The sequence below is a fragment of the Physella acuta genome, unplaced genomic scaffold, assembly GCF_028476545.2.
Source record: "Physella acuta isolate Inbredline_101_S28 unplaced genomic scaffold, ASM2847654v3 ptg002772l, whole genome shotgun sequence".
NCBI classification, from domain to species: Eukaryota; Metazoa; Mollusca; class Gastropoda; family Physidae; genus Physella; species Physella acuta.
In genome coordinates, this window is record NW_026734192.1 from 1 (window position 1) to 20889 (window position 20889).

A 20889-nucleotide genomic window follows, 5' to 3' on the forward strand; every position below is an offset into this window, starting at 1 on the left:
CGAAATTTGAGGGGGGGGGGGGGGTGCAAATTAAAATCTTAAGGGGGGGGGGGGTGTGCGAATCGAAAAGTTTGTCCCCGGCCGCCGGGACGGATCGCTACGCCTCTGGGTCGGGGTCAGTTATGAAAATCAAGTGGTCGCAAATGCACGAGGGTAAACTGGGGTGGGTAGAATAAAAAAAAACAACATGATTTTCGACGAACAATGGCCGCTGCTAACAGAACTTAATGAACAAAACGACAAACGACAGAAATAGCTTGTACATGAGTGCTTGTCGTAATTGTATTGGCTAAAATATCACATTACTCAACAAACAGTTCCAGGAAGCTTAATTTGTCATGTATATTACTATTAATACAGTGTTAAAACGTAAAACAGAAGCTCTGATTGTTTCAAATGATGACTAGTTTTACTATTCAGAGGCTGTAAACAGATTCCCTATGAGACCTACTTAGTAATGACCTTAACTGCGGAAAACAAATGTACACTTAATAAAATAGAAAACAGCAAGTTGATAATTTAAACAATCTTTAGTATTATTTTTAAAAAGCTATATTAAACTTAATTTTTTTTACGCCAAATGTAATCAAATAATCTCCATCCTACACCCACGCTATCAGACGTTTATGCTCATGTAGAGGTTGTAGAGTTGATGTGGTCTAGGCCGCTTGGGGAGTTTGACATTGCTCAAGGGAGATTATTCCAAATAACTTCATGAAATTCGTTTTAACAGAAACAACAAGGAGGAGTGGTTGAGTGACAGAGCATATACTAATGACCTGTGTGGAAATATATTCAGAGTCCAGGCAGTGGCGTAGCGAGATCGGGTGTCACCCGGTGCGGCACTTAATGGTGACACCCCCCCTCCCCCAGAGGCGTAGCGACTCTTCCCGGGGACAGACTTTCAATTTTCGATGTGCACCCCCCCCCCTCGAAATTCGATTTGCACCCCCTCCCTCAAATTTCTCTCTATATATTTTTACTATTTTTTGCCTTGATGTCACGGTGCGCGGACCTTTGACCATAGGGGGTTTGACCATAGGGGGTTTGACCACAGCGGAGCTTTGACCATAGGGGGCTTTGACCATAGGGGGTTTGACCACAGCGGGCCTTTGGACCATAGCGGTGCTTTGACCATAGGGGGTTTGATCATAGGGGGTTTGACCATAGGAGGTTTGATCACAGGTATTTTCTCAGCAGAGGGTCTTTGATCACAGGTGGTTTGTCAACGAGTGTTTGATTACAAGCGCTGTGTCCGGCTTTGATCATAGGTGTGATACAATTAACACGATTTTATACATGTTTCCTGTAAGATACGTTAATAGAAATTAACATGTATTTAAAAAAAGCCAAGAACTAAATTTTAGTCTCCACATAAAGGCTGGTGCTAGACCTCATAGATTTATTTTAAATATATAAATGAAGCACAAATAATGCGACATATAACAAGTTTCACAAATAAATGATTGTAGAAGTACTTGAAAAACATAGCATATATAAAGGATAAAAAATGATACAAAACTTGCCAACAATATAGTCAAAGATGTAATACATAAAATGGTTAACTAAATGACAGATGTGCTATAGCACGCAAATATGTCAGTACATCTGTTTGACCATATTATTTCATCATGTCGAAATTTTAAAATATAATTTAGCAACTTTTAAAATAAATCCTTACCATACATGGACAGCATTGGACAAACCACCTGAGATCAAAGACCCTATGTGGACAAAAACACCTGAGATCAAAGACCCTATGTGGACAAGACACCTATGATCAAAGCCGGACACAGCGCTTTTGATCAAACACAAGTTGATAGACCACCTGTGATCAAAGACCCTCTGCTGAGAAAACACCTGTGGTCAAACCCCCTATGGTCAAACCCCCTATGGTCAAACCCCCTATGATCAAACCCCCCTATGGTCCAAAGCGCCGCTATGGTCAAAGGGCCCGCTGTGGTCAAACCCCCTATGGTCAAAGCACCTGTGGTCAAAGGTCCTAGGACCGATGTCACCCCCTAAATGGTGTCACTCGGTGCGGTCCGCACCCCCCCCCCCTCGCTACGCCTCTGGTCCATGCAACTTTCAGCACACGAAATGTCTGTCGGACGTCTTTGAGCCTATCCATCTTTCCAGAGTAGGCCTACACGTCATGCGTATGGGAATATCGACACGGCTAGGTAAAGAGCTGGCCTCCACGATCTTTTTATCCACAGAGGTCTGTTTCAGACACTTCATTTGGGTTTTCGGTTGATATGTTAACATCTCAGAGTGTTGTTTCTAATGAGGTTGATGCGTTTATGTTTTTTTCCTTCTGAGTTTAATACCCCCCCCCCCGTGTTTGATGCCGATGTGTCAGACAAGATGTGTTTATGCCTTTGTGGTTGATTCTAAGCTTGATGCCACTGTTTTTGATGCCCTGTATTTAATGCCCCTGTATTTAATGCCACTCTACTTGATGCCCTTGCACTTGATGCCCCCGTACTTTATGCCCATGTACTTGATGCCCTTGTACTTGATGCCCCTGTAATTTTTGCCCCTGTACCTTGATGCCCCTGTAACTTAATGCCAGTGTACTTTATGCCACTATATTTAATGCCCCTGTACTTCTTGATGCCATTGTACTTGATGCCACTGTACTTTATACCACTGTACTTGATGCCCCTGCACTTTATGCCACTGTACTTTATGCCACTGTACTTGATGCCCCTGTACTTTATGCCACTGTGCTTGATGCCCATGCTCTTGATGCCCTTATACTCGATGCCCCTGTTCTTGATGCCCCTGTTCTTGAGCCTGCACTTGATGCCACTGTACTTGACGCCCACTGAGGCAACGATGAAGTCCCATCATCAAAAAGTAAGACACTTAAAAATGAACGAACATGAAAATACACTTGAGAAAAAAGCAAAAAAAGGAGTCAAATTTTTATTACTTTTCCCCGCATTTTGCCAATAATATAATATATTGATATTAACATTTTTTCAAATCATGATGACAAATATTATTCTAACAAAAATAATTTAAAAGGAGGGGAAAAAAAGATCACCTGGTCCGGCTTAGAAACACTGAGCGTAATGGATGTATTCTCTAATGGTGAGTGAACCACGCCTTATAAAGATCTTTGATGATACAAGTCCACCCGATACAGCCTATATAAATCCACGCGACATTATCTATATTTGTAATGTAACATAGTCAAAAACATTGAATTGATCTGATAAGTTCTAGTGGAGTTATAAATATCCATGGGCAAGTTTGGGGCGGATGGAAGGGAATCTAAAAAAAACCAGTCTCTTCCAGGAAAATGACTACGTTCCATCAATAGAATATATATATATATATATATATATATATATATATATATATATATATATATATATATATATATATATATATATATATATATATATATATATATATATATATATATATATATCCAATACGGCTTCCAACTTTCTGTTATTAATAGAATACTAGCATAGGTTTAAAAAAACATTAAATATAGTAACATTTTCGGTATGAGTATTGTGGTATATTTTATAGGCGTATGAAGATGTAACAACTTTATTACAAATTACTTGTATGCTTTCTAAAATAAGTTTTGTAAACCTCTCAAGATTAGAGATTGGTTTCTATAATAAACTTTTCCCCTAACAGGCAATTTACGAGAAGCTGGTACGAGAAGGATATCGCAAACGGTTTCCTGAAAAGTTTTTTGCTGGGTTGGAATTTGAAAAAAATGGGCATGTTTCCGGTTTCCTCGAGGCTGCTGGCGAAAGTCGTCGGGCTCCACTGTAACTCCGTGTTGGTGCCGACTTCCTTGTTCTTCCTGGCATCAATCAGTTTCTCCAGCCATGTTTTTTTAGGCGGCTTTTCCGCTTTGTGGGTTTCCAGGCTTTGGGACAGCTCTTTGTTTTTGACGTATTTGTCGTAGTGCGGGGTGTCGACAATGTGGAAGAGGGTATCGTTGTTTCGCGTGATGTCGTCGGGTTCGATTTTACTGCAGACTTGGTCTAGACGCATGCCTTTAGAGAGCAGCTCGCAGTTTATCCTTTGGTGGGTGTATAACGGGTGCCGGCTTCCCATTTTTAGTTTGAACAACCTCCTTCTTGTGGGTTGTTTCCGCAGACTCAAGGGCGATAAATCTTCTTGTGATATGAACGCCGTCGTCGAAACCTTGTCTGAACGGGACCCGAAATTGCATTCGCTGGAGACGTTTTTCCGCTTTCCGTTTAGGATATCCTGGTGAAATTTATTCAACACGGCCATGATTTTCATGTTGCGCGTGTGTTTTCCCGGCTGCGGGAGCAGGTTGAATTTGTTGCAGCCGGGCGGGGAGGTGGGCGGAGGACAGGCTCAACTTCCGGCGTTTCTCGCGCATCCATTGGATACTATCATAAGCGGATGCGAACTCCATCCCTTTCTTCGCGGAGATGATCCCCAACTTGGATATGATGGATAGTTTCTTGTTAATACCGGGATCCGCGTTAGACTCCATTTGGTTATCACTATCTCCGATGTATACATTCTCGTTAGAGAACCGCCTCATCAACTTGGGGGTTCGCGTCGGGCTGGCTGTTTTACTGCGCCGTTTAACAACGGGCCGAGGGCTAGTTCGGGCGCTGGGCGGGAACTTGGAATCCCTGAGCGCCTGGGAGTAGATATCCCGGCGTAGCTTGCATATCCTCTTCTGTATCTCATCACGGTTATCCCCGTAGTATTTCGCCCCTGAGGCTTTCATCGTGTCTCACAAGGAATTGGCCGTGTCTTTGAAGAAATATTTTAAGTTTTGGTTTTAATTTGGAAGGTTTGGACCAGAGGATTGTCCAGGCTATGAGTTTTGGTATATATTTGGAAGGTTAGAATCAGGGGACTGTCCAGGCTATGGGAGTAGTGTTGGTGCTGGGATACTATGGCGTTATGAGTGCGCTACACTGGGGGTACAGATGGGTCACACTGGGGGTACAGATGGGTCTAGCATCGCACTGATGTGTTACGTGTGTTGTATCACGCGGGTGGATTTGGGCGGAGTCACGGGTTTAAAGGACAGCTGTTCCTGGGCCCGGGTTGGTCTGTGAATGTAAACAGTAAATGCTTAGGGTTAAAGGTGTACATATTTACAAAGTTAATTAGACTTATGTGTTTAAGGGAAGAATAGATTAAATTATACCCCCTCTCCCCCCAGTCACACATCGTAAAAAAAACAACCCAGACACCCCCCCCCCCCCCGTCCTTTAAAACGCAGTCTGAAGTCATTGAATAGATTTACAGTCTAGGATCAACGAAACAAGGTCATCACCTCCCACCCCCTGCCAATCACCCCCCCCCCCCCCGTCAAGTAACCACCCCGTTAATGTATTTCATGACAATTATCCCTGCCTCAAAAACTTTCGTGAGATATTATCCCGCTGTTAATTAAAATTTGGACCATAAAACTTATTACAATACTACACCTAATCTTAACTGTAAAATATGGCCAGAGCTAAGGCTAAGCGGCTAATGTTAAGGCTAAGGTTAAGGTTGAGGTTAACGCAGAGGCGTAGCGACCCCTCCCGGCGCCCGGGGACAAACTTTCAATTTGGCGCCCCCCCCCATATATTTTTATATTTATAATGCAAAATAGCAACTAAAATGAGCTTGTTTTGGCGCCCCTAGGGTTGGCGCCCGGGGACATATGTACCCCCCCCCCCCCCGTTGCTGCGCCTCTGGGTTAACGGTTAAAGGTACAGCTAGGACACCTATAATGGGATAGATCTATGGGCTATTTTATCCAACATTTTCTTGGATGTTAACCTCATTATGGCGCGGAGTAAATTTTATTAAGCAACATATAATCTACACTGAACTGTCTATAGTCTATACTATACAAACGGGCTCTGTATAATTATAATAAAACACTACAGTTGATTTATTACAAATTAAAACCAATTAAAACGGAGCGTCTGTTTTGAAGCTGCTTTACGCTAAATTCACCTGAGTTCGACTCATACGTACCTTTATTGTAGCCCTAAAACAACCCCTTCCTGTTAGCTAAGTTTAGACTGTTTTTTTTAGTTGACTTTTTTACTACACAACTCCCATTTTTTATTTTTTTCTAAATTCTAAAGAGGAAATAAACATCAGGATGTGACGTCATTGTTACCCGACATTAAAAAATAATATCGCAAAATGGTTAAAAACGAAAATTATTTGTTTTTTTTTTCTTCAGAAAGTTAGGATAAAATATTATATTTATACTTTAAAACATTATTTTTCTTTGGCCTTTATTTCTGCTAAAAAAAACAAACAAACAATTTGATATTCATTAGGAAATCCCTGAGTCACGGGCGAAGCGGCCTATTCCGGCGTCTGGGGCGAACTATCAATGTTGCGCCCACCATTCAAACTTTGTTATTCACGTTGGCGAAAAATTCCGCCCCTCCCCCCACACACATACCGATTCAGGAAATCAGTCTGCAAAGCCAAATAGCAGTCTATTTTCTGAAATTCGACTTTGCAAAGAGAGCTTTTTATTTTTTTCCTACCCCGTTTGTCGCCCCTGCCCCCCGGATTAGCGCACGGGGCGACCTCCCCTCACGCCCTCGCCTAGATACGCCTCTGCCCTGAGCTTATCCAACTTATGGGATCTTATCTCTTTGAGGAAATCAAAAGCAGCTGGGCATCGTACTGGCAACACTATTCCTATGTGTGCCTAGATCACAGAAACAAGTGAACTCTACTTCATCTGACTAATGCACCCCAGGTTCGAAAAGGTAGCTTTACATTTATTATGATCGTACTCGGATATAAGGGGTATGCCAAGGCGCCATAAACTAAAAGTTTAAATCCGTCTATGTCAGTGATTTGTAGGTCCCGAACCCCACCAGTTTTGTATGCGCATTCACCGAACCTTTCTTAATAGTTCTACCAACCACGATGACAAACTCCAGTCGTGAATCATTTGAGTCGTGTGTGTGTTAACCTCCGCCGATCCTCTGATACTGACTCAACGAAACCCTAGGGTTCGATCAAACCCAGGTTAAAACCCACTCTGCCCGTCAACACTCTGAGGTGCAGTAGCGTAGCGAGGGGGGGGGGGCGGCGCCAAAATGGGTTGGAAAAATAAATTGAAAGGTGGAGGGGGTGGAAATCAAAAGTTTGAAGGGGGGGGGGAGGGTGCAAATCAAAATCTCGAGGGGGGTGCAAATCGAAAGTTTGAGGTGGGGGGTGCAAATCGAAATCTCGAGGGGGGGTGCAAATCGAAAGTTTGAGGGGGGGGGGGGGAGGGGTGCTAATCGAAATCTCGAGGGGTGCTGCAAATTGAAAGTTTGAGGGGGGGTGCAAATCAAAATCTCGAGGGGGGGGGGTGCAAATTGAAAAGTTTGTCCCCGGGCGCCGGGAAGGGTCGCTACGCCTCTCCTGGGGTGAAATGTAAAGAGGACGGAAATGGATAGATCACACGCACCGGAAACTGACGACCCTTACGGCAAGGTGGATTCTGGCATGGTATCAACAGGGCAAAATATTCGTGGAGAATAGTGGGTGGGTTCTCCCCCCCCCAACCCCAAGCCACGCCTATAGATCTTGGCGATGGCTAAAAATTTTTCTCTGGAACTCAGATCAACTATTCTATTAGCCGTTCCATGGCATCAGGCATCTCATGGGGGGGGGGGGGGGGGGACGGACGACGGACGGACACTGGTAAAAGTATATATTTTCTATATAAATCCATTTAGTTGGGGAGGTGGGGGTGGTAGACGTTCTTCTGCCCCGAAGAGATGCCTGGAAGAAACTCTGAGGGGGGAGGGGCACAGCTAGTATACTGCCACGGGCCATCTCCCCCTCCCTCCGCGACCCTCCCTCCTCCCAGGAATTCAACTGCGCATCTCCCCCCCCACGAAAGTTTCTAGAATCCCCCCCCCCCCACCCTGGAAAAATACAGTTGAGGCTGAAAGAAACACTGAACGCTAATGCCTAAAAGAGTAAAGTTCCTTCAGTTTAAATTGAATTCAATACGCCACACTCTTTTCATTGCAAATGTTGGCCCGTTTGTGGAAAAAGAAAAACAGTTGGTATAGTCTTATCTTGCCTTTAAATGTTTATGTTTTCAAGGAGTTTACTTTGTTGCTTTCAAACCTCAACGGGACTACCCGAAAACAAAATGCGTCAGCTAGTCTCAGACCGAATTCTTCTTTCGCCTGAAAATAGAAAACTCTACCTTGACATCACATCCGGGTTGTATTTGTAACTAAAACAGCTGTTCAGTTTATAACATCAAGGATGCACCAAATCTCATTTAGGTACTTGCTTTATGTATTAAAGACGATATACAATATATATGTGCTTGAGAATATCTTTATTTTAATATTACTTTAGACACAACATTCTATTGAATACACATTAGAATTGCTACATTTGACTTTTGAAATATTTGGCTTCTAATGAATTAATTATTAATGATCTATATCAAATTCTAGATTACATCACTATTTATAACTAACCAGTACGCTAAAATGCACGGTAGATCTATGTTAATACTAAAAATCTGAGTAAACTTGAAGTAGAGTTCAGCACAAGTATGTGCATTGTTTTGTTTAAATCTCATTTATTATTTAAGTTATTGCTTTATTAGTACAACCAATTACTTCACCTTATTATATATATATATATATATATATATATATATATATATATATATATATATATATATATATATATATATACCTAGGTTCAATCAATTTTATTTCTTGATAAATGTGATTGCAATCAAAGAAAAAGGCTGTAAGCCTACTAAAATTAATGCAGCATTTGTTTCAGACCATCGAAGTTAAGTCTTGAGGTACAGTTTAATGGACTTTAATATTATTTTAAAAATTTAAACCAAAACCAAATAATTCCAACTGAAGAACGAAACAGCCAGAGCTCATTTGTTCTACTTCTCTATGAAATGCACACCATCTAAAACGAGGCTGTTTATCACGTGATTGTAGGAATGGAGTTCCATCGTCTGCATGTGTCTGTTTCAAGATCCTGGAGTATTTTTAGCTGTTCCGGAAATGACGTCAACCATGAACACTAGTCAGAAAAACACACTGTGGTTATTCTGAGCTATGCGATCCAGTTTTATGGACACTATCGAGGGGGGATGTGTAGATATTACATAAGAAATACACACGTCTAGAGTAGAATTTTTAAAATATTTTTTTTTAAGTCAGCATATTAGAAAAATGGCCCTATGTCAAAAAGCTACATTGCACAAAAGAAGCTGGGGGGATTATTCGAAATACGAAAACATTGAGCAAGATAAGATAAACGAAACGAAAAATAACGAAATTGTGATGTTCAACGAGAGTATGCTGGGGACTCAGAATAAAAGGGACGTCACTGAGAGAGATAAGCTTGTCATCACAGTGTATCACGATTTCTTCATCCCTCCGCCCTTTGATAAGTCGTTGATCGTCAAGCGAGATGACACAGAAACAACCACAAAGCAACCCATTATTAAAAAAACCTCGACCAAAAGCAAAAGCCCCAAGTCTTCGAAAAGGCGGAAAACGCGCTGTATCAATCTGCCGCCGAGAAACGGGATCAGTCTAGATTCCACGAAGATCTCCCAACTGAAAGCGCAGTTTATGGAGCGATACATGAAGGAGAAGCAAATCAGGGAAGAGCGAAGGCAACAGATGGCTAAAGCAGAGATGGAGAAATCAAATAACGTTGGCAGGGATTCGAAAAAAATGGCCATGGAGGCGTATTTCATGGAGATGCGCAGGGCGACGATTCGCGAAAATTTGAAAGCGCGTTCTGCCGCTCAGAAGTTCGCTCAGGCCTCCCAGTCTCAGTCCCAATCGACCTTACACGAAAATAAACGATCCGATTCTTCGGACAGCGACTCCAGTCTGATTACATCCAGCAAACAGACGTCCGTGTCTTTCCGAGTTTTGCCGATCCGCAACGACAAATCCGCCAGCCGGGGGATTTTTTACAAGGGGAAGACGGAGCGTCAGAGATCCAGGAGTTTGTTTCAATACGCCAGCGAGAGCTCGTTTCTGTCGCACGATCACATCTTTGACAGCCCGAAGATCGTGAACGCCGTCAGTGATTGGATGTATAAGTCGGCGTCTGTTAGGGGCCGGGCAGACGAGAGGAAGGACGTGGTTTCCTGCGCCAACAGTACCGTTCGCGCCAGCATTGTCCAGATGCAGAACTTCAACTTAACCCCGAAGACAGATAAGCGCGCGTCGAAGGAAACATCGTCCCCGTTGCCGGTGAAAAGAAAAACCAACGAAAAGAACATCATGTCTGAGTGCGCAGGTCAAAACCTCAAAAAATGCACGAGCGTTTTGTTAACGGCTAGTTCCGATTCCTCGGATAGTTTAAATGTCAAGGACACTGTTGACAAAATATTATCCGCACGGCGCTCCAAGTTGTCGTCGTCCGCAGCGGCGTTGGAAACCAGCAAGAAAAAGAACGTGAGGCCACACAAGAGCAACACAACCAACGTCTGCGGCCCGTCCGTCGACACGGTCAAAGACAACACGAACAGCTCGGCGCTGACGACCAACGGCGAAGTCCTGGGCCGCACCAACAACCGCAGCGATAGCGGCGAGAGGGAGATGACGTCAAGCGAGAGCCGCTTGAGAATCATCCAACGGACGCATCCAGACCGCCGGGGCAGAAATTTGATCATCAACGACTCGTCGTCCGCCGTAACCAGCTCGGAGATATCCGAGGGCATTTTCGAAATGAAAGACTCGAGCGCGACGGAAAACTCCACGAAAACGCTGTCGCGGAAAAAAAGCAGCGTTTATAAAAAATCGCCCGTACCGGTGCCTAATCCGGAGTTTTTCGAATCCGGGTCCACGTCATATAATGTATCGAGCCTGGCTTCGATGAGCAACAACGAGCTGAACTTCTACGCCGACACGCGACGCGGGATGAGCAAAGTCCACATGGGCAAGAAAACCCTGAGCGCCCCTCCAAAAATCGACAACCGCAACGCAGTCCGGTCGCCCGCGAAATCAAACCGGACCGCCATACCGGTTCGACGCCGGTTCTCAGACATAACCAAAGACCAGAAAGCGAAACCGGAAAAAGTTTTGCCCCAGACCAAATCTCAGCCTCAGATGACGTCACAGAAACGCGAGCTGAAAGTCTTTATATCGGCGCCGCAGATTCAGTTTAGTAAACCGAAAATCTCGACCGACGCCGTCAAGAGGGCGAGCCCCGCCGCGCCAAGAACGCACACGCCTTTAAAATTTGCACCAGTCGTCACTAAGATAAAAAAATCGGAAATTATTCGGAAAATCACACCCGCCTCCTCGACCAACACGAGTTTCAACGTCGTCAATACAAAAAGAGCTTTCAAAAATGTACGCCCTAAAAAAAATAAATTCAATCACGAGGATTTCAAAGCGTCGTATGAGGCCGCAATAGACATCCAGCACGACCGGATCCAGTCGTTAAAACGGGCGTTAAGTCTCGTCAACAAGGCGAACGAGAACGAGGCCAAGGCACCGAACAAAGTTCAAAAGAGGGCAAAAAGCGTAACGCCGAAACCGCCGTCAGAGAATACCACACAAACGAGCAAAACAATCAAACCAAAAACATCCGAGGTCGTTGTCGATAAAAGTAAACTTTTACCCTCCCATCTGAGAAATTCGAAGCAGACGATCGCCACTTCCATGACGTCTATGTTAGCAAAAACTTCGTTAAAAATCGACGGGGCTAAAACTCTGAGCAAGTCCACATCGATGGACTACAGTATCGTTCATCTCAAGCCCAGCACTACCGCGAATAAGTTAGTCACTAGCCAAGACGTGACGAAAATAGACCAAGCCATTTCAGTCAACACCGCGGCGTCTAAAGACATTCAGACGGAGGAGTCGAAACTAGCGCTCAAACAAGAGCCCACACAACCACCGCAGACGACAAACATCCCTGACAGCAGTAAAGTGGTTACAGAAACGGTAAAAATTGCCGAAACACCGATAAAGAATGCTACTAGCGAATTAGGCGCTGTAAAAACAAGTTTAACTGGTTTGCCCGCTAGCAAGGTGAGCTCAGTACCGATGTCGTTTGGGAGAGTTAACGACGCTAAAGAGAGTAAGATCCCCTATTCGGACCCGGCGTTAAAGAGAGATAAATCTCCAACAAAAGTCAGCAGTAATCGGTTGCAATCTTCAACAACCACAGACAAGCCGGCCTCGTCGCCTAATTTAACCAGCGCCGAGAAACCGCGATCAACCTCGGAGCAAACCGAAGTCAAGCTCGCTGAAAAGGTGAACCAAGTTGAACCCACGTCTAAAGAAGAACAGCAACCGTCACCCAAACACCCCAAACCAATCTGGCGACCGCTGAAATCTAAGCCACAGAAACCTTGGACTTCTAAGTTAGGGAAAAGTTTTGACAAACTCAAATCGAGCCCGACAAGAAGTGATATCAAATTCATCAAAAACGGACCCAGAAGCCAATCTTATGGCGGGATGGAGACGTCTATATTTAGCGATATGGACACGGCGGAGATCGAATCCACACTCCACAAGCGTCTGTACAGCCAAACCAGCTCCGCGGCCTCCCTCAAGAGCGAGTCTCGTCTCGATTCCCACCGCGAGAGCTTCCAAAGGTTCATCGAACAAACCAGAGGCAGCGCCAGCGAGATCAACCAGCACAGCGTCCAAAAGATATCAGACAACATTTTTCGTTTACGCGTCGAAGAGTTGAACCGTCTGAAAAAGATCGGATCATCCGTGGACACCCCCGATATCTTTGTCGTCCGTAATACTAAATTTCATAATCGATTACGACCTTACCAGTCCGAATTTCAAGAATCGAGGACACCGATAGACGACGAACAAAGTACGGTAAGTGGCAATGAAAAAGATAAGACGAAAGTTTTAAATGGAATGTCAAAACGTCGAAACACGAGGCGAACGACCAAGAGCTCGCCCGGCAATGACGGGAAAAGGAACGAGCTCAATTTTCTGGCGGATCAGCTGAAGCCTTCGAACAAGTACCTGAAGATTCTCTTCAACTTGAGCAACCAGACCGTGTTTCAGGCGGTGGACACCCAACCCAGTGTAACATCCCAGGCTCAAGCCCCCGCGCCCCTCTCTGAAATGGACAACTCCTCATCTGTTGACCCTCACGTATCCGCGCCCCAGCTCAGCCCCTTTTCTCTGTCCAAGACCTTTCATCCGTACACCCAGAAAGTCAAATCAGCCGAATCAACCCCAATCTTCGAGAAAACCCACCCGAAGGGAACAGCTTTATTGAAAGCAGAAAAATTAAAAAGCGGGGAAAAATTAAAACCTGCAGAGAAAACGCCAAAAAGGCAGTCTTCAGCGGAACAAAAAATGGTGCCTTTATCGGAGCAAACGGGGAACTCAGAACAAGAGCTTGAGTCGCCTAAATCTGCTAAACCAAAGGCTAAATTTATCCACAAACAAACTAGGTACATTACCTCAGCCAGCAGCGCTGCTAAATATAAAAATGTTAAAGGGAAAACGAAAGCGTTGTGGAATGTTCCGAGCCCAAAGCTTCTCAAGATGGAATCAGCATCTTTCATAGACATAAACAATCCGACACCGAATGAATTGAACCCCGAGGTTTTGGTCAACCGTGAGACAGTCGCCAGCTCTGCGATTAGTTTGTCTGGCTCCCCCGTGGACGCCAGGAAGCCTCCAGACTCCATACTGGTCAAACAGCCCGAGGAAAAGTCTGAGTCTTCATCCCAGACCGACAGCAAGAAAAACAAGACGAAGTTTTATCTAGACCCGCCCTCAGAGGCGGCGAGACGGCAGAAGCTGGCATACCTTGCCTACGTCACCACGGGGATGAGACTCAAATTCCCGGAAAATGAAATACAGATGATCAAATACCTGGCGTCCAACGAGTCGAAGATACCAGCGGACTCCCAAGAGGTCAAGAAACCCAAGGCTAGCCACAACAGACGGAAGAAGAACAACTTAGCCTACTACGAATACAACGAGAAAGGACACCGAAAAAAACACGCCAAGGCCAAAAAGGTTTTAAGGGTAGTTCGATCCAACCCCCAGCCGGCTTCGCTTAACCGCTCTGAACCCTCCACCAGCGCGGCTTGCCAAAGAGTTAAAAAAACCTCAATGGTGAGCAGTTTTGTCACTGCTAAAGCTCCCGCGGTGCTTAAAAAAGCCTTGTCTTTTAAGTCGCGCAGTCGTAAGCATCGAAAACCCGTCACGCAAGTGGTAATGAAACACAAAACGAAGGCGCCGCCACGCAGGCCTCTGCACGCGGCGACGCCTTCAAATTTCAGAGAGAACCTCCGCATCTTGTCGGTGTTAAACCGGTACAAAAATAAAGGTAAACCTAAGGTAGACATGTTGAACCAGGCCTCGCAGTTGTTTGACCTAAAGACTGAACTAGGTACCTCTCCTCTTCATATTTCACCTGACCATAACAAACCTTCCACTTCAGGTGAGAAAGACCGCGCAATGTCTCAACTAGCACGCTCGCCTGCACGAGACAACGTGTCTTCAAACAGCTCGTACGACATGCAGCCATGCAACCGTCTCCCCCCGGCGATCAAAGTTTCTAAAAAGACAATACAAAAAGTCTTGAAAAAAACCGTTTCTTCCAAAAAAGTCGTCGGTAAATCCAAATCCGGACTGGCGTCTGACTTGGCCACACTCTGCGACAGTCTAGAGATGAGCCCTAAGCCACCGAAGAAGAAGCTGGTAAAAGGCCGGCGCCACAAGAATAAATCTCAGAACGCCGCGAGCGACGAGAAAGCTGCGAGGTTTCGCCTGACGAAAACGAATGTCGACCGGATGGTTCACGTCACGAGTCTCTTGTCCTCTGAGAAAATGGTCGGCTCCGACACGAGATCTAACGCCTGCGGTAAACTGTATTCCATATCTCATGTGCCTGGAAAAGTCGGCATGGCCGTTGTTGCCGCGCCTAATGTAAGCTTACCTGCTGATAAAAATACCCGGGAAATCAAAGTTTTGAAAGTCAAGCTGAATTCTCGTACAGGGGTTCAAAATCAACTAAAAAACTGCAAAATTGAGCCAGTAGGCAACAGCTCTATAAAAACCACCGGCAATGCTTTACACAATAAAGTGAAATCAACCGAGAAACCTTTACAAAAATCGAGCGCTTTTTACCAGCGGGTCATGTCGAAGGTTAACAAGAAAGAAACCCCTACACGTCGTCAGCACGCAGCAGAGTTCAGCCAATCAGCACAGCTTAAAAGATTAACCCCCGGCTTTCAAATGACGCCCGACGTCCAGTTGAAATCGAAATCGGAGTCCCTTTTAAACGGGTACCTGGTCAAAGGGTACCCCAAGCACATCCACCCACGCAGTAATACAAGCTCGAGAACCACCAGCACGCCGAGGAAAGGCCGCGGTGTATCTCCTGCTCACGCGGACCACCGCGCCTCCTCGTTGAACTCACGACGAGAGCCCGTCCCCCGGACATCTACTCCCAAGCTCCGCCCCTGTCAGTGGTTTACTCCAATCAAACCGGCACCAATCACCAAGGAGGACCCATCCTCCGACTGTAGATCCAACCTAATCGCTCGCACAGATAGACGCGTGCGTTTCTTGCAAAGTCTAAGTAAAAAGTAAAAAAAAAAAAATAAAGCTGGATATATCGTAGAATAAATTTTTAAAAGCTGTTTGTCTATAAATAGGCGGCTCACAAAAACCAATGTAACCAACGAATGAAATAAATAAAGTATGCAGCAAAGGTTTTTTGTTTGTTTTGTAGTCACTGTGAAATTACGTTTCGTTTTATTTTTTATAGTAACATCAAACGTTTTTCTTTATTGAAGTTTAATTTATTTGGGCTCGAATAGGTAAGATGTCACTGAGTCCACCCAGCTCTGATTAGTACCCCACTCACGTTAGTGTATGTGAAGGTGACTGAACACACTATCCGAGGTCACAGGTGAACTCTACTTCATCTGCCATATTGACCGCCTGGTCCGAAAGTGTAAACTAACTCAAGTGTAAACGAACTCAAAAACACTATTTCAAACTTTTCAGTGAAAGCCTAGTCGAGGTCGCAAATAAATGGCTACATCGTCTGATAATGTCGATTGGATAATTGCGCCTAAGAAATCAAGGCGTAAGTTGAGAAGAGCCGGATGTTGTTCATAAATCAGACCACCCCCCCCCACTCTACTTTCTCCACAGAGCGACAGACCCCCCCCCACTCTTTGCACATACCACCTCTCTCCACGCAGCAGATAGACCAAAAAGAGAGAAGCTGCATGTATACACTCGTAGGGGGGAGGGGGGGGGGTCGGTAATTTTGTGATGAGGGGGAGGGGGGGGGGGGGGTTAAGATGGTGCGACAATAAGAAATGTTAGAAAATGAATTTTAGACGTTATTTCGCGTTTTAGAAAACAGTTTTAATAAATTATAATAGGAATTGATTACAATACTCTATTTTGACATATTTCAGACAAAATTTTAGAAAAATGTCGATGTTTAAAAAAAAATGCAACTGCAATTTTGAGGGGGGGGGGGGGGGTTATAGGCTGAGGTGTGACGTCATTTTAGGGGGGGGGGTGGCTTTTTGTGACGACGTGTGACGCAGGGTAGGGGGGGGGGGTAGGTAAAAATCGTCAAAAAAGCGTGACGTCATTTATGGATGACCCCTTAGTACATGGTTGAAATTAATGTACGTTTTGACGAAGGTCTTTTGCCGAAACTTCATGTCAATTTTTTTTTTGTTAAAAAATACTTGTGTAAAGTAAAACTTGTCATGAGATGGACATGACAGGTGTTGATTTAAAAAAAAAAGGAAAGAATTATTTCTTTTCGTTTCATATCCATGAAGGTTTTCTATCCCCTGTCCTAACTATTACTCTCTACCTCTCTGACAATATGGAATTAAAATCCAATGTAAACAAGACTTTCTCTATACTTCGTATATACGAGAAAGTAAAAAATACAGAGCCGAAATTCTTGTAAAACAACAACATACGGATTGAAGAAAAAAAAATAAACGAAACAATTAAAATATAACAACAAACAGTAAATAAAAAACATCGTTTATTGTAAAAGTATAATTTTTATACAACTAAAAGTGGTTATGCGTCTCCTGCCACGATCTCACTCTCAATACTGCATTCGTTTTTACCCTTGGCAATCTTGAAGAAGCCTGAAAATTAACAAACAAATTTTATAAAGTACAAGCCGACCCGCGGTATATCATACGCCGCTATTTAGTAATTGTTTTTTCTACTTCTCAGTTATTCATAATTTGTGAATTCGACACTACCAACGCTGCCACTGAAATTGTTTCTTTAAAACACTATAAGTAGCTCGTTAAGGACGATAACCCCCCTCCTCCCCCTCCCCCACCCCCTCCGTTAAAGTAAACTCCACTTAGTTACCCCCCCTACGTTTAAAATCGTTTCAAACTAAATTATCTGCCCCTAATAGTCGTCACTAAACCGGGCTCTGTAAACATTTAGAGTGAACCACAGCTCACCAGACCATGTAGGGGTGGGGGTAGTTGGGAGCGCGTTTACAGCTTGTTTTCTAGCGTCTCCCAGAAGAGAATTAATTATATATATATATATAGATAGATTATGCCATAAAATCGCGTAAATTAACGTGTGATTATTTGACTTTTTAAAATTTGTTGGATTTCTGTATGTTTGTTACATCTCACATCGATTAGGCGCCGTGCTTAGTTTGTTGTGTTCTTGAGTTGCTAAAGTAAACAATCCTCGCGACAACCATCAAGAAGAGTTTGTTGAAGACGAACTAACCCATTTCCCTCTACCCAGCCTAAATTAGCTTGTACTTGACCACAATATGTATCACCCAAAAACAAGTAACAAGCACTACCTTGACATTGACCCACCTTTGACACCCGATCCTCACTCCATTAGTTGGCAACCACCCAGTGACCTTGACCCTCTCTCCGGCTCAGTATTGCCTTGATCCATCTCCCCTGATCACCCTAACGCAAAATGACCTTGACCCAACTCACTCCCCAACCACCCCAAACTCTTCATGAACTTTACCCAAATTCATAAGCTAGCCACCACCCAGTAACCTTGACTCAGCATGACCTTGACCCATCGCCCTGACCCACCCTCGACATGAACTTAACCCATGAGTTGGCCACCTGCCAGTAACCTTGACCTCATCCCCCAACTCGTCGTCCTTGACACATCCCTCCAACCAGCTATGACCTTAACCCATCTCACCTACCTTGACCTTGATCTACCTTTATCAACCGTCCTCATTCCACGAGTAAGCCACCAGCCAGTAACCTTGACACCATCCCTCCAACCAACCATGCCCTTGACCCATCTCCCCACCCACCCTGGACTTGACCTTGATCTACCTTTATCACCCGTCCTCATTCCATGAGCTAGCCACCAGCCAGTAGCCTTGACCCATCGATCCAACCTTGACCTACCTTTGTCACCCCAATCCTCATTCCACCAGCCAGTAGCCTTAACCTATCAACAGCATGACCCACCCCCAACATGACCTTGACCTACCTTTGTCACCCCAGTCCTCGTTCCATGAGTTGGCCACCAGCCTGTAGCCTTAACCCATCAACAGCATGACCTTGACCCATCTCCCATGACCCACCCCCAACATGACCTTGACCTACCTTTGTCACCCCAGTCCTCGTTCCATGAGTTGGCCACCAGCCAGTAGCCTTAACCCATCAACAGCATGACCTTGACCCATCTCCCCTACCCACCCGGACATGACCTTGACCTACCTTTATCACCCCAATCCTCATTCCATGAGTTAGCCACCAGTCAGTAGTCTTAACCCATCAACAGCATGACCTTGACCCATCTCCTTTATCCCACCCCAATATGACCTTGACCTACCTTTGTCACCCCAGTCCCCATTCCATGAGTTAGCGACCAGCCAGTAACCTTAGCCCACCCCTCCAACTCACTATGACCTTGACACATCTCCCCATCCCACCAAACATGACCTTGACCTACCTTTGTCACCCCAGTCCTCGTTCCATGAGCTAGCGACCAGCCAGTAACCTTAACCCATCCCTCCAACATTATGACCCTGACCCATCTCCCCTACCCACCCTCAACATGACCTTGACCAACCTTTATCACCCTTCCTCATTCCATGAGTAAGCCACCAGCCAGTAAGCTTGACACATCCCTCCAACCAACTTTGACCTTGACCCATCTCCCTGACCCACCCTCGACATAACCTTGACCCATCTCCCTTTATCCCACCCTCAACATGACCTTGACCTACCTTTGTCACCCCAGTCCTCGTTCCATGAGTTGGCCACCAGCCAGTAGTCCTGACCGTTCTCCGTGCCGTATCCGATGATCTTCACGGCGTGTCCACCTTCGTAGGAGCCGGTCGTGTGCTTGTACACACCTGTGGGGGGGGGGGGGGCATTCAGTGTGTTACAGGGGTTGGTAGACAATGGTTGTTGCTAGCCAATGGTAGCTAGACAGTGGTTGTTACACAGTGGTTGTTGCTACACAGTGGTTGCTACACAGTGGTTGCTACACAGTGGTTGCTACACAGTGGTTGCTAGACAGTGGTTGTTGCTACACGGTGGTTGTTGCTACACAGTGGTTGTTGCTACACAGTGGTTGTTGCTACACAGTGGTTGTTGCTAACACAGTGGTTGTTGCTACACAGGGGTGGTTGCTACACAGGGGGTGGTTGCTACACAGTGGTTGTTGCTACACAGGGGTGGTTGCTACACAGGGGTGGTTGCTACACAGTGGTTGTTACACAATGGTTGCTACACAGTGGTTGTTGCTACACAGTGGTTGTTGCTACACAGTGGTTGTTTGCTACACAGGGGTGGTTGCTACCACAGGGGTGGTTGCTACACAGTGGTTGTTACACAATGGTTGCTACACAGTGGTTGTTGCTACACAGTGGTTGTTACACAAATGGTTGCTACACAGTGGTTGTTGCTACACAGTGGTTGTTACACAATGGTTGCTACACAGTGGTTGTTGCTACACAGTGGTGGTTGCTACACAGTGGTGGTTGCTACACAGTGGTTGTTGTTACACAGTGGTTGTTACACAGGGGGTGGTTGCTACCACTAGTTGCTAGACGGTTGTTGCTAGACAGTGGTTGCTAGACAGTGGTTGCTACACAGTGGTTGCTACACAATGGTTGCTAGGCAGGTGTTGGTAGACCAGTGGTTGTTAGACAGTGGTTGGTAGAGTGGTTGCTACACAATGGTTGCTAGACAACGGTTGCTAAGCAATAACATACAATGGCTGCTACACAATGGTTGCTAGGCGATAACACAATGGATGCTACACAATGGTTGCTAAACAACAGTTGCAAGGCAAGACAAAAAAAAAACAACAAAAAAAAAAAAACAACAATGGTAAACCACACGTTGTTTGCGAGACAAAACACACAATGGCTGCTACACCGACTGTTGCTAGATAAAAAATAAAACGGTTCCTAGACCAACGGTTGCTATGCAACAGTTGTTAGACAAAAACACAACGCGAGTCAGGCGAAAACCCAGCGGTTGCTAGCTAGACACAGATAATTCTAGAAACACAGCGGTTGCTAGCTAGACAAAGATAATTCTAGAAACATAGCGGTTGCTAGACACAGATAATTCTAGAAACCAGACCGACCTGTTTTGTAGGACAGGAAGTCGCTGTAGACATCAAAAGCGGCGGTCACTGGCCGTTGTCGACCAGCTCTTGCATGATTTGCTGGACACCCCTGACACCGTAGGATTTCTTGCCTGGAAAGAGGGGAGAGGGGGGTGTAGTTATATCAATAGCTATGATATGAATATACATTATACTCCTTACAGTATCAAGTTACCAATTAAAAAAAAAGACTTTACCAAGTTAAAATAATATGTGATTTTTAATCTGACGTTTTGATCTGTTTATTACCGTTTTC

General features: G+C 44.9%; 3 protein-coding genes across 3 annotated transcripts; 1 reads left to right on the plus strand and 2 right to left on the minus strand.

Annotated features, from left to right (window-relative positions):
- Positions 1-3428: 3428 nt before the first annotated feature.
- LOC131934265 (uncharacterized) lies at positions 3429-6133 on the minus strand. The gene is made up of 2 exons (XM_059290490.1): positions 6001-6133; positions 3429-5078 (listed from the first exon to the last, which is right to left on the minus strand). Exon 2 carries the CDS (start codon positions 4282-4284, stop codon positions 3625-3627), a length of 660 nt encoding a protein of 219 aa, XP_059146473.1. The 5' UTR covers positions 4285-5078; positions 6001-6133; the 3' UTR covers positions 3429-3624.
- A 2082-nt stretch (positions 6134-8215) lies between these two features.
- On the plus strand, positions 8216-15582 carry LOC131934266 (uncharacterized; the record flags this gene model as incomplete). Its single annotated transcript, XM_059290491.1, is given in 2 exon segments — positions 8216-8285; positions 8791-15582. A coding segment is annotated over 1 exon segment (6370 nt), but the record flags the coding sequence as incomplete, so codon positions are not given.
- A 1431-nt stretch (positions 15583-17013) lies between these two features.
- On the minus strand, positions 17014-20725 carry LOC131934267 (cathepsin B-like cysteine proteinase; the record flags this gene model as incomplete). Its single annotated transcript, XM_059290492.1, has 3 exons — positions 17014-17137; positions 19240-19368; positions 20613-20725. Coding segments are annotated over 3 exons (313 nt in total), but the record flags the coding sequence as incomplete, so codon positions are not given.
- Positions 20726-20889: the final 164 nt, after the last annotated feature.

Coding starts and splice junctions, on each gene's coding strand:
- LOC131934265 (XM_059290490.1), bottom strand. CDS start 4,284: ATGAAAATCATGGCCGTGTTGAATAAATTTCACCAGGATATCCTAAAC.